Here is a 14,305-nt window from a genome sequence, read left to right as displayed (position 1 = left end):
AACCTGTATCTACTAAAAATACAAAAATTAGCCAGGTGTGGTGGCACATGCCTGTAGTCTCAGCTACTTGGGAGGCTGAGACACAAGAATCACTTGAACCTGGGAGGCAGAGGTTGCAGTGAGCTGAGATTGAGCCACTGCACTCCAGCCTGGGCAGCAGAGTGAGATATCTCAGATAGATGATAGATAGCTAGATAGATGATAGATAGATAGATAGATAGATAGATAGATAGATAGATAGATAGATAGATAGATAGATTATAGATAGATAGAAGATGATAGATGATAGATAGATAGATAGATAGATAGATAGATAGATAGATAGATAAAGTATACAGGAGGATATGCACAGGTTACATGCAAATGCCACACCATTTGTATTAAGGACTTGAGCATCCACAGATTTTGGGTTCTGCAGGGGTCCTGGAATCAATTCCATGTGGATACTGAGGGATAATTGTATTGATTTTGGGTATTCACTGGATATCCAGGTAAATATATCAGTTGGGCATTTGAACTTTCTCACAAGGTCTGTAAGGTTGCAAGTCATCAAACCATCAGATCATAAAAGATAAGATTATCCAAGGTGAAAGTACAGCCCTAGGAGAAAGGGGGAAGGACAGAACTTGTGGCCATCTACCTTAAAGAAGGAAGAGGAGGCAATATAAAAGATTGAAAAAGAGGCAAAATGGTATGAGAGGGAAAAGACAAAAAGCCAAGTTCCAGGAACAAGTGAAAAGAAAGTTTTAGGAAAGAGGGAATGCTATAAAAAGATTATACAAGATGGGAACTGCAAAAATATTGCACTTGGCAAGTATGGGACAATTGAACATGAAGAAATTGCAATTAAGTGTTAGAGGAAATACAAACCTCAGGAAATCGAGGTGGGAATTTGAAGTGAAAAAACACATGGAGCTAGAGGAAAAGAAACTAGGGAAGTTTTGGTTTGTATTTGTTTGTGTTTGGAAAATGGCAGGCAAAGTCAACAATGAGGTCACCCTGGCAGGATGGGCCAATGATACTGAAGAGTGAAGCAAGTAAGTACAGGAATAGAAAATAAGACTGATTAGCAATGAGTGCTTTATAGATCCTACAGACATAGGTAATCATAAATTTATAGTAAGAAAGGATTAAAACAGAGCCAAGATTTTTCTCAATAGCCTTCAGCAACCAGGAGAAAACACATGATTGGGTTGATCCAACTTTGAGGAGTGTTAACGTGAGTGTGGCAAAAAAGGTCAGGGAGTGAAAAATGGTCAGTGGGGGCAGGCAGGGTCATTAAACTGATCTGGGGTGAGAGGAGAAACAGCAAAGAGACAAAGGGGCAGGGAGCCTGGGGAAATGGTGAGCAGGGCATCAGAAGACTGGAGCCTCGAGTGTGATTACAAGTTTCATGGGTGTTAGGGAATGACAGCAGTGACAGGATAGTAGTTTCTACTCACAGAATTTCAAAAAATGTTTCAGAGAAGAGCAGTTCTAAGGTACTTGTAGTCCAAAGAAGTAGTACAGTTGGCAGCAAAAGATGGTGAGAGCTCCTCAAAGGATATTTCTTACTATAGTTAAAATCAGTGACTAGGGTTTGCTTCTAGGTGCTCTGAAATATTTTAATATTGAAACGTTAGAGTAAATTTTTAATGGAGGATGTGAAATCTTTGGAACACTCGGGTACTGGAACTTGTAAAGCTTCCTGCCGGCTGGAACCTCTGTAGACCACTCTTAAGTCTCTTCTGTGTTCTGAGAAAACCATACTAAGCCAGTTTGAGTTGGGTTTTCCACTACTTGAAACACGGATCCTAACTGATACTACAAATAACAAACCAAAAAAGAAAAAAACTGACTTAGGCAATGAAGGGGACTTACTGACTTATTTAACAGAAAACTCCAGAGGTAGTTCTGGCTTCAGGGTTGGTTTTATTCAGGGACTCAATGATGTCATCAGGAACCTGCCTTTTCCTGTTACTCCTCTGTGTCTTCCATGGTGACAGGTCCACTGTGAGGCTGGCTTCTTATATGGTGCACTACATTACACACCACACCATTCCAGAGAAAAGAAAGGACTTCTTTTCCAGAAGCATCAAAAAAAAATTCCTCTCTGACCCCACTATTCTAAAATGGATCACATGCCACGCCAGGAACTGTGGCTAGGAGATGCAATTATCCTGATTAGTTATATTTAAAAGTGGGGAGTTATTGTCCCCATGAAATCCATACCCTGCATGAGGTAGTTATAGTTAACCAAGCAAAAATCAGGGTAGTTAACAAGGGAAAGGGAAATACACATAGATACACATCATACTATTTTCTTTGTGGTTTATAGGCAATATTCCTCTCTGACTTAGGATTCTGTAATATACAGCAAAGACATAATTAAGAAAAAATTTAACTTGGACCAGAGGACATCACCTACTATAATGCTAAACTGTTAAAAAAGTATTTTTTCATTATGTTCTTTTTCCTGTCTATGAACTCATGTTCAAATTACATTTCAGTTGATGGGGGAAGTTTCTTTGGCAGCTGTAGATAACTGCTCTGTTAATTATCACTTTGAGAGCAGTCCAGTTCCCAGTCTGCCTCTCAAGTTATCCCTTTTCCTGTATTCTAGAAAAAAGGTATCATTGTCTTGAAGCATAAGGTGAATTCTCTTTTAGTTTGAAAATAAGACTCTTCTTTTTTCTATGAGAATGAAAAAAATAAATGCCTGTGTGGCTTGAATCTATTACAGCCTTTTGCCTGTATGTGAATTTGGACTTCAGTTTATCTTAACTAATAGAAACACACTAATTTAGCATTCTTTTCTATGTAGCTTTTCCTGGAGGTAGATCTAGTTTGATTCATGATGCCCATCTAATGGATAAGTTAATTTTTCAGATCTTTGGTTCTTCCACACCAAAAAAAAAGGGGGGGCGGGAAGAAAGTTAATTTTACCCCTGTATATGCTTTGCAGTTGTCCTGTTACAACAAGGGAGAAATATCATGGTGAATTCTACAGGCCCTCTGGTTATTCCAATCACTTAGAAAAGATATTTATGTTCCCAGAAGTGTGTTGGCATTAAAGTGCAATGTATTGTCCACACCCTCTAGGAGGTCATCCAGTGGGAAGACAAGCCATGCTCTTACGAAACAGGGAACTGGACAGAGCAGTGTGGAATTAAAAGTCAGAAAGGGAATACAGAAAGGGCAATACAGAGTATAATGGTCATGGAAAAACAGTGCAGATTCTCAGGGAAGGGGAGTGAAAATGATTGTGACTCTGAGAGGCTAAAGCAGATGCGTAGGAAAGGAGAGCTTGAGTTGGACCTTACAGAATATTGAGGTTGGGTGGGAAGAGAAAGGACATTGTGGTCATGGGGGTATTGTTGGGAGCTGATAGGGAGTATTTGCATTTCCAAAACTGATAAGAACCTGTTTTTTTAAAGAAGAAGGATTGGCCTGGAGCAGTGGCTCACGCCTGTAATCCCAGCACTTTAGGAGGCCAAGGTGAGTGGATCACTTGAGGTCAGGAGTTCAAGACCAGCCTGGCCAAAATGATGAAACCTCATCTCTACTAAAAATAAAAAAATTAGGCAGGTGTGGTGGCATACACCTGTAGTCCCAGCTACTCAGGAGGCTGAGGCAGGAAAATCACTTGAACCTGGAAGGTGGAAGCTGCAGTGAGCCGAGCCACTGCACTCCAGCCTAGGCGACAAAAGCGAAACTTCATCTAAAAAAAAAAAAAAAAGGCCAGGCACACACGGTGGCTCAAGCCTGTAATCCCAGCACTTTGGGAGGTCAAGGTGGGTGGATCATCTGAGGTCAAGAGTTCAAGACCAGCCTGGCCAACACAGTGAAACCCCGTCTCTACTAAAAATACAAAAATTAGCCGGGCGCATTGGCATGCACCTGTAATCCCAGCTACTCGGGAGGCTGAGACAGGAGAATCGCTTAAACCCAGGAGGCAGAGGTTGCAGTGAGCCGAGATCATGCCACTGCACTCCAGGCTGGGCAACAGAGTAAGACCCTTTCTCAAAACAAAACAAAAAAAAAAAGAGGAAGGATAGTGTTGAAGAACAGAGAGGTAAAATTGACTACTGATTACCTTAAACCCTTTAATCCTTTGACAATGGAAGCTACTCTGGAACATCCGATCAGAGGGACATGATACTAAAGTGGAGCTAAAACTATGTGGTTGCAAGGGAAGTGACCAGGATGACCAACTACAAACCAATGTAAGAATCCAGCAGTGATGCAATCTGCAGCAGCAGGGGCAGCTGGCATCTCCCTTCTACAAAAAAGGGTGGCAACAAAAGAGAAGAGGGATGACTTGATCTTGGCTTCCAGTCTTGTGATCGTGTGAACAGTAGGGTTGGGTTGAAGGTCATAATGAGCCATCCAAGAGAAACCATCTTGTAAACAGTTGGGGAGCGGTAAATACATTCAAACCAAATTGGGATATAATGCAATTGGAAGTTGACTTCTGGATCCCCAGAATTATGGCCGGCTAGCTGCACAAGTTCTCTTCATTATAGCCATAATCTCTTAGTCCTGTGGTTGAATATTTTGGACCTGACTTAGAGGATCACTCTCCTTCCGCAAGCTCCTGTAGGAGAGGCCCAATCAGACTGTACAAGTAAAATAATGCTAACTAGTAGCTTTAGTGACCTAAAGGAAATACTGAAATTGCCAAAGAGCTTAATATCCAGATATCTTGGAAGAATATGGCACAGTGATGTTTTTATTACTGTATGCAGGTAACATGACCTTTTGCTTATTTCATATGAAAAAAACATTCAGACCAGCACATATGTATGCCTACATATGTCACCAATTCTAAATCTAGGCAGTCTCAAATTTTAGTGCACAGTAATCTAGGTTTTTTATTTAAAATGCAGATTCACTGGATCTGGCAGAGCCCTACAATTTTGCATTAAGCCCCCGCTAGATGATCACATTTCAGAAAAACATTCTGAAAAAAATACTGAGCTCGCAGTTGTTAGTCAAGCTCTCTCGACCAGTGCGGTGGCCCATTTCAGGTGTTCAATAAGTGTGCATTGTATTGAATAAGTGTGTTCTCAGCCCTAACAGCATTAAGGCACCTATTACAGCTTCTTGAATACCCAAATATATCAAGTCTGCCTTTAAAAAGATGTAATTTGAGTTATCACCGAAGATAATATAGCAAGTTGCTAAATACATGAAATTCACTCGAAGTCAGCCAAGTCTGGGGTTTATCTTTATGTTCTTGACAAGTCATTAGCCTAGCCCCAACCAAATTCTTCTTCTTCATTTTTCCATTTACCACACTATGTCTTCAAGGACAAAGAGGGGCAGTTAAAGATGGAGAAGAAAAAATCCTTATCCAATAAAATCAAATGCAAATATGAACTGTACTGGATTCATTTTTTCATTGACTACAAATGGGATTTCTAGACTGTGGTCTCCTCCCTATTTGATTCTAGGCCTTAAATACTGAGCTAAATTCTGAAGATAATTTTAGAATCTTCACTCATCCTTTAAATCTATTGTGACATATTTATTGATTTCCTAATTGAGACCATTAATTTTTAGGATGAAACTCTGGCATTTTAAATTAAATGGTATGTCACTTATTGTGTGACTTTCTATACATTTTCTAAGCCAGAAATAGTCCAGGGCGCCAAAACACACACCACTACGGAATTTGAGGGAATTTCATATGAAAGCTTTGCCCTAAAGTTTGTAAATATGAACTAAGAAAGCATATAATCCACAAATGACTTCTTGTGTTTCCTCCTGGGCTTCAAAGTACATTTTCTTTTAAAGGCATCTAATTAACTCTTTACTTACTCATGTTCATGTTCCTTCTACCCAAAGCATTTTAATCAGAGACAGTTGTTTGTATGTCTCTAAACACATTTTAAAACCTCCAAAACTGATTATTTAGATCATTTTATACAAAATTTTATCAAGACAAGTTTAGTCTGCAGAGTTACTTGTATAAGAACAATGTTAGATCCCGATTTTAGGCTAGGTGTGGTGGCTGACGCCTGTAATCCCAGCACTTTGGGAGGCTGAGGTGGGAGCATCGCTTGAGCAAGACCAGCCTGGGCAACATAGTGAGACCTGGCCGCTAAAATAAAAAATAAAAGAACAATGTTAGATTGCTATTTTAGATGTGTAACTAATGCTCCAGCATTGTCTCCCACTACTACCTAGTAACTTTCTGAATATTGAGAAAAGTATATACACACTAGAGGATGGAAATTAATCTAAATTGTGTGTCTTATAATGTTGCAACATTGTGCCTGTTTATGAGCTTAAAACCTTCTTAGGCATCTCCATCTGAGTAGCTACTTTAAATTTTTAGCAGAATCCAGTTGCCCATCAATTATTAAAGTGCAGTTCATGAAAATACAAGGATGCTTAGATAGATATATATTCCAGACATAAAAAAATCTTATGGTTGCTAAAGAAATATAATACTTTAAGAGATTTTAAAGTAGTTATTTCCTGAATGTCTTTTTTCCCAAACATTAGACCAAGTTGCATTGTTTACAAAAATTTATTCATACAAATTTTACACACTTTATATAACAGTTATCAAAGTCCTAGTTATAGATATCATGTGTGTAATAATACTTGGTTAAGGTGTTTTTATAATCAGTTGCACACAAAATAAGAGCTTCAAGACTAACATCTACCTAAATTATCACTATATCATAAATCTGCTTCAGTTTAGTAAGGCTCTTGGCATTTCTAAAAAGTATACAAAAGATTAAACTGGGTGATCACTGTAAAATGCTTGCAACTAGCCACGGGAACACTAAATTAGACTTCATAAATAAAAGGTTAACTAGAGCCCTATTTCACCACTAACAGCTGACACAAATACAGAAAACTCTGCCCATTATCCAAGAAACAAATAATTAAGACTAAAATGCAAGCTGATGTGTTGCAGCATTGTAGGGCCACTAAATAGCCATCTGTGATTCGTGGCAATTTAAAAGGCGAAGAAAGGCACTAAAGCTGCAAACTGCATCCCGTGTCACATTGCCTGAGGAGACTGTGGAATTAAAGGAAGATTGATCCTATACACAGGACTCAGGCATAGACCGAATGCCTCTATTTTCACTATTTGCAATGTGATCTCCTGGCAGCATCCATCCCACCTGGGAATGCAAATCCAATTCTGTTTTCTTTGATTTATGACTTCATACTGATCAAATCCGTAAGGGAAAAGGAAAGGTCCTTTAAACTTTACAAGCTAACGTTTAATCTTTCCTTGTTCTTTTTTTTTCTTCTTCTTCATCTTCTTTTTTCAAAACATAAAAAAAAAAAAATAAACTTGTGCCTGAAATTTGGGAGACTGGCTGGCTGGTTTGTCTGTTGCTGCTCAATCTGATTGCTGGGTGAAGGTTCTTTTGTTTATAAAGATTACTCTATATGTTCAAAGAATTGACAGGAAACAGACATGCTTTCTTTAGCCAAAGAAAGGATACAAGGGTAGGTTCTCAGGGTCTGTTGGAGCTTGCTTACCTCACTCTTGACCACAGATATAAGATAGTACTCATACATATGAAGAAGAGGATTAAATGATTTATCAGTTAGCAAAACTGAGCAACATGTGAACACTACACATTCTAATATGACAAAGGTTGGTTTTATGAAATAAATTTTACTAAGCAATAAGCAATAATGTAGAAAAATACATTTTACCTACAAACTCAATAAACAAGAAACAAAGGGTTCATATTTAGTGCATAATTACTTATTAGTAGCTACACAGGGGTTCCTAAAATTTACAATAAGTGCCTGCATCAAACAAAAAAAAGTGAGAAGCATTCACAAGTTTAAGAGAAGTGAATGAAAAATGGTAAACAGTACTTAAACAGTGCAGGAGGGTAGGAAGGAGAGGTCTCCATAAAACCACAAAGGAAAAGGGTAGCTCCTACAGAGCAGGTTTCAAAGGAGAGGATCCTAGCCATTTCACAAGATGAGAAGCATGGACAGCACTGGAGAAAAACACATTGTACTTTGCATCCATTTCCAATACCCAGCGCCCAAAGTCAGGACCATTGGGACTGGACTTGCCCTCAGCTTCCCAGACCTGGGGCAACCTCAAACCAGTCCCTTTCCAGGGTCCTCCTCCTACCACCTCAGGCTCTGCCTCTTCCAGTATACCTCTATGTCCTTCAGTTTGTTCCAATTGCCCTAATTTGGGGGATATTAGATACCCTGGCAACTCAGGAAGTACAGAAAAGACAGCGGTCTAACGAAGCCGCCCTTTTCTGTACAGTTCCTCAACTCTTCTCCTAGGGAGAGGCGTGAATTCTGGGGAGAAGCACAATTTGGATCGAGCTGTTTCTTTATCAGGAGAATTTTCTTCTGGGCTGAGAGTCTGAAGAGAGACAACTACACATAAAAGGAGAATCAAAGAAAGCAGAAATATTGGAATTGCCACCCAGCCAGGGGGACAGTGCCCAGTTGAGTTAGGCTGGGATTGAAGCAGCCTGCCCCAGAGACTCACTGGGAAAGAATGCCCTTCAGCAATTCTCCATATCATTACCGCAAAGTCTCCCTGGAGCAGGGCATCATTGTTTATGTACAGTAGCAAATGTTAAGTAGGAATATCTTCAGGCCTGTCATGGATAAAAATACTATCCTTTTAATTCCAGTTTACAAAAATAGGAGTAATATTCAAAACAATGATTGTCTACTTTTCTATTTATTTTTATAAAAACATAAACAGCTCAGGCGAATTTTCAATCCTTGTGCACGCTTTGTATGAACTTCTCTCTATACTTATATATATATATTCTTTATATATATTTATAATATATATCAATAATCGGTCCACAAAGTATATCTGTGCATTCTCTAGTGCTTTGTAAAAAGAAAAACAATATTATTATCAAAATATTCATTTAATGGCTTTACTTCATTACGTAAATACATGTTTGGATAGAACACACGAGCGATGACTGTTCAGTCAGTTTGGAAAACGACTTTTCATTGCGTCAGGGCTGTATACACAGGGTAGCTGGTAACTCATCGCTACAAATAAGCTATTCGGCGTCCTTTGTTTTTAACCCTTTGTTTATACCTTTTCCCTAGGACGGCCGCCAAGTATTTCTTGACAGCCATTTGTTTCCGGTAGCGGCTGTAGCTGTCGGTGAAGATTCCGTCCGAGTGGCGCTTGGAGAGCGGCTCCGCGTCGTCCTCCGCGCCGCCGCCTAGGCTCCCACTGCAAGCAAAGGGGTCGGGAAGAGGGTGGCGGGGCGGGAGACACAGGTTCAATCGCTGCGGGGAGCAGGCGGGCCCCACCCCACGCGGGAGCCTTCGGGGAGGGCCCGGGGCTCGCACTGCCCACCGCACCGCCTCCCTCTGCCAGGAAGCAGCCGTAGGGAGGGCTGAGATGGAAGCCCCTCGATGCCTCCCTCCCCACCCAGGATTTCCTGGCATGAAACCCTACAGAGGGGGCCCGGGATAAGATCCGGGCAGACGACAAGCGCTTGAAGCCTAACCTTTCTCCCAAAGCTGCCCCTTGAGATTTGACCATTCGTATGTTTGCGCTAAATTGTCCTCACTGTTCCTCTCACCCCCGACATAAAGAGAAAATAACCAGAGAGCCCTAAATATGCCAGGCTGGCTGCTGCCCTGGAGTTTGCATCGATCCTGCAATTCCTAGTCAAATATGAACACTCGTCTCCCTCCTCACGCCAAGTTGAAAAACGTGATAATAATATAAGTCGACAGGCTGTAGGCAATATTTTTCACTGCATGAATTATTCATGGCGAAAATGTAATCTGTTTTCCCAGGGGCTTTATTAAAATGTTGCCTTCTGCTGAGATACGCTTCACGCAAGCCCTATGCTCTCAGTTTCTCTGGCGTGAGCAAAACTGTTTGGTTCCATAAGTGTCCAAATTTGGCTATTTATTATTTCGATTTGAATTTTCAGTAAATACAACCACCCCTTTCCCCTCCCCCAAAAAGAGTCATGCTTAGAGGAAATTATAGCAAAACCTCCCTGGAAGCTTGAAGGTTTTGAATGGCTGACAGGTTTGGTTTGGTTTGGTTTCTCTTTCTTTTCATTCAAAACGGATCAAACTCCCTGGCTCGCGTTCCCTTTTTCCCTCTTCCAGAGCTCTCTGGGCAAATTTAAAGTGCCACTTCAAAATCTCCGACTGCGACCCGTGGCCGGTACCCACCCCAGACCCTGGGACGCAGACTCACCCTGGCCCCCACGTGCACGCAGTGCCGCTGAAGCCGCGCCTCCCGCCCTGCGCGCGCCCCGCACAGGCACCCACCCCGGCGCGCGCGAGCCACCCTGCGCGGGTTAATCCTTCCACAAACTCTTACCCCACGCCCTTGGCCACAAGCGACTGCAGGTACTTCCTGGCGGACAGCTGGTCCAGCACTTTGCGGTAGGCCTTGTTAAGGATCCCGTGGGCGACATCTCTAACGGGGAGGCAAAGTGCGCGCCCAGGGTCACTGAGTCTGTCCCCAGGTGGCCTCTAGAGACCCCCTTGTTGGGAGCGCGCCCCCTCGGCGGCCAGGGAGGCTGACAGATAAACCTCCAGAGGCACAGAACTCGCGAATAACTCCCGGGAGGATCTCGAGAGTAACTGCTAGGATCGAGAGCTAGTCCTGGCTCTAGGAATGGCAGATGTGGAATGTGGGTCCCTTGACCCCACTCACTGCCACTCTTTGGGCCACAGCCCCCTCGGTCCCCACGCGGCCCTCAGGTCCACACAGACCCGCCCGCTGCTAATTTTCTGTCGCTGCAATAGGATCGGGCCAGGGAGAGGACAGGCTTGAGGACTTTCGTGGGAAAAAAAAAAAAAAATCCTCGGTGGGTCACCAGACTACCCCTCCCGTCACCGCAGTCCCGAGCTCCCAGCCGCGGGTGTACGCGAGGCCGCGCGAATCTCACCTTCTCTCAGCCGGGTAGTACAATGCGGAGGCGTCGCGCAGCGCGGAGGCGGGGCTCCCTGCGCCCGGCGACGCCAAGTCATAGAAGTCTTGCAGCGGGTTTCCGTCCTCGTCGTACGCCTCTTCCTCTGGCCTGCAGGGTGGCCGGGGACAGAAGGAGTGGTCAGTACAAGTTCCTCCCCAGCTCTGCGAGGATCCAAAGAAAGGGGCTCGCACTGATTTTCACAGTTGATAAAAGTCCTCCGCTGAGAATTGTCTTTTCTCCCAGGACTAGGGGTGGGAGCAGAGGTAAGGAGGAGGGAACCACACCCAACCATTCCTACCCGGCCAGGCGGCTCGCCCACCACCCCCTTTCGCGGGTAAAAGGTCGTCCTGCGGGCCACGGGCTCAACAAGCACTGAGAAACCGACGCGTCTCCGCAGATCGCGCACACCTGTCTACTGAAAAGGACCGCCCCCCTCCCCGCCTGGCTCCCGAGCCTCCCCAAAGCAGCAACGGGCGGGGACGAGAAAGGCCCTAGGAGACTAGGCGCTGACCCACGCGAAGACCCGAATGGGGAGGCCCAGAAAGCAAAGGAGAGGATGGGTGGGGTGTGCGGCGGCCAACTCCTCAGCCACCCCCATCCCAGCCTCCGAGCCCAGGGGAGCCCTTCCCCGAGCAGATGTAGGTCACGGAGAACCTCGGTTTCTATTTTGGGCAGGAGAGGATCTGGCAGGAACATGAATAATAAATGCCCCTAAACTTAGCCAGTTTGGCGGCGGCTCAGAATGTGGCGTGTCCGCACCCTCCGGTGCTTCTCGCCCGGAGAAAGTGCCAGGCACACGGGAATTTGAAAATAGCTGAGGGTGAAACGAGGGTGTTTTAAGGCCACTAAACGAATAGTTCGCGCTAATCTGTTATCCATGGCGGGGCCCCATCTCAACCCCAGAGCACAAGGAGGGGGACCGAGACCCAGCGAGTGCCTGGGGACTTCGCAGTCGCCCTCGTCTACAGCCTCCGTTCTTGACATAGGACGGGTAGAGATGGGTTAAAACAAATCCCTCTCGCTTTGGACCCCTGGAGAGACTTGGAATGCAGCCAGCGCTAGTAGCACTCTCTAGGCGCGGTTGGAGTCGTACTTCGTTACTTCACTCGCCTTTTCTCTATCCTTGGAGAGGCCGGGGCAAGGCAAGCACATCACTCCGCACGCCTCGCACCCAGCCTTTGCTCGGCGATGCGCCTCAGCCCTGGCCCAGGTACCCCGAACCCTGGGGTCTTTCTGGATATTGCCCTGCCTCGAGCCCAGATGCTGGAATCCTAATACAGAAGCCAGAACCCATCTCTCCGTCCAAATCAATGATCAGCGGCCCCCCAAAGCTAATGTTCCTGGGCGCGGCTCGGAGAAGGCAGCTTCGCAGGCAGAACGCGCGCTCCTCGCTGCCCCAGGCGCCGCGGGTTCGGACCCTCCTCTGCCCAGGGCTCATCCACAGTCCAGCACATCGGCCCGCGACTCTGGGGCTGCCTCCGGAAACCTGGGCAGCGCCTGCCGATTAGAAACCCGCGGTTAAGAAAAAAGCCAAGGTTCCTCCATCCTGGGCCAGGCAGGGCTGCTCTCCCGGTCCTGCCTGCCTGCTGGCTTTCCCTTTCTCCTCCTTTGCGTCTGTTTTTCCCCCTCCTTCGCAGTCTCGTTCTTGTTCTTCCCTCTCTTAAGTCGCTATTCCTCTATCACACCGGGCCAACACCCTCCCCACCGCACGCCCCCCAAGACAGCCTGGGATTCAAAATGCAGTTGGAACACGGATCACTTGAAAGAAAGCTCTTCAGGGGAAAGAATTGGAATGAAATGAAGAGAAAGGGTGGAGGAGAGAGAGAGAGACCCCACCCGGATAGTCCAGAACAAGCGGTAACAAAGCAAAGTCCGAGGGAGCTTCACGCTCAACCCCCGGCCAGGCTCCAGAGCTGAAGTTCTCCTAATTCATCCTAAGAATAGGTAAAAGAAACCAAGCTAGGGGCCATGCCCTGCCCCCATCCTGCGGGCCAGGTTGGGGGAGGGGGGATTCTCCAGCGGCCAGAAGCTCACTGGCTCTGCCCGGGACCCTGAGCTGCCTAGGGCTGGGGGAGGGGTCCGAGCAGTCGCGGAGCCTGCCAGACCCCCGGCTAGAATGGGCCGCTGTCCAGCCAAGGCTGGCGGAGGCGCACTGGGGGCGCAGAGGGCGATGCTAGTAGTCGGGACCCAAAGGACTGCAGGAAGGAGACCGTGAGGAAGTGTCTGTGACTGGGAAGCCCCAGCTCCTGCTTGGGCCGGGCAGCCAGCACCTACCTGATCCCGAGGAACCGGAGTCCGGCGGCGGCAGGTGAGCTGTAGACGCTGCTGTGCATGATTATCCCATAGACCAGCAGGGCCAGCCTCGCTCCGCTACACATGGTCATTCTGCGCAGGATGGGAAAGAGGACACACAGCTGTGAGAACGCCCCTGGCCTTCCACCCTCCAACCCCAAAAAACTCCCGAAGCTGGGGGAGGGACGGAGCGAAGCCCCGGCTCCCTGTGTTGAACACCACTTAGCGACAGCCGGCGCGCGCCCTGCCACTTCTTGCTTGCTATAGTTAGAAAAAAATATATATGCATATACCCGGCGCCCAATAACTAGCCAGACCTGGTTGAAGGAAAGCTAACTACCCTGACGCGATGCCAAGAGAAAGAATCAGCAGTCGAGTGAGTCGGTCGGTTTGGTAAGATTTTCTTTCCCTTACCCTTCAACTCTTACCGCTGTCAGGAGAGGGTGTGCTGCCAAGTAGGACGGCGGGCAAAGGGCTTCTTCAAGTTTCTGCGCTGGAGTCACAACCCGAGAGGCATCACCGTCTGGCGCTGGTGTCTGAGCAGAAGCCGCAGGAACGAGCAGGAGCAGCAGGAGGAGCTGCAGGACTTGTTTGCCGAGGCTCGTGTTCTGTTCAAAAGTTTGTAGACGCGCAGAACTAGGAGGGAGCGTGACACGGAGAGAAGGGGGAGAAGAGAGAGAGACAGAAGAAAGAAAGAGGGGGCGAGGAGGTAAAGGGCGGAGGAGCAAAGTGGCCGTAAGTCCACCCCGAGGAAGAAGCAAGAGATTAAGGAAAAGAGGGAAAGTCAGAAAAGAAGGGGAGGAAGGAAAGGGAGAGGGCGGGTGGCCAGCCGGCCTTTGTAGGAGCCGCCGGTCAGGCAGCTGCGAGGGTCAGCAGCGCCTTCTCTGCTCCGAGGTCTCAGGTCTCTCTGGCTGCCTGTGAAACTGCGGCTTCTTCTGCTGCTGCCGGTGGTTACAGAGATGACCGGCCTTCTGCTCGTATTTATCTGTGCAGTTAGCAAAAATCTATCCGAACATGGTTTTTGGAGAGCCCTCTTTGTCAACATCTGTCTGCCTGTTGCCTTTAAGTACAGAATATTTTGTTGCACTGTTGCGCTCCGA

General features: G+C 46.1%; 1 protein-coding gene across 2 annotated transcripts; it reads right to left on the bottom strand.

The window, feature by feature from the left end:
- Positions 1 to 6,498: 6,498 nt before the first annotated feature.
- Positions 6,499 to 14,250, bottom strand: ADCYAP1 (adenylate cyclase activating polypeptide 1). 2 transcript variants are annotated; one of them, XM_003262019.2, is made up of 6 exons: positions 14,129 to 14,250; positions 13,620 to 13,919; positions 13,188 to 13,298; positions 10,890 to 11,021; positions 10,316 to 10,414; positions 6,499 to 9,199 (listed from the first exon to the last, which is right to left on the bottom strand). In XM_003262019.2, the coding sequence occupies exons 1-6, from the start codon at positions 14,248 to 14,250 to the stop codon at positions 9,010 to 9,012; spliced, it is 954 nt and encodes a 317-aa protein (XP_003262067.1). In that variant the 3' UTR covers positions 6,499 to 9,009. The 2 variants fall into 2 exon arrangements, with proteins under 2 accessions (XP_003262067.1, XP_030666543.1); XM_030810683.1 differs by lacking the exon at positions 14,129 to 14,250 and having other exon boundaries at positions 13,634 to 13,726.
- Between the last annotated feature and the right edge of the window lie 55 nt (positions 14,251 to 14,305).

This window comes from Nomascus leucogenys, chromosome 4 (assembly GCF_006542625.1).
Source record: "Nomascus leucogenys isolate Asia chromosome 4, Asia_NLE_v1, whole genome shotgun sequence".
Taxonomy (NCBI): domain Eukaryota; kingdom Metazoa; phylum Chordata; class Mammalia; order Primates; family Hylobatidae; genus Nomascus; species Nomascus leucogenys.
This window is presented reverse-complemented; position numbering and strand designations above follow the sequence as displayed.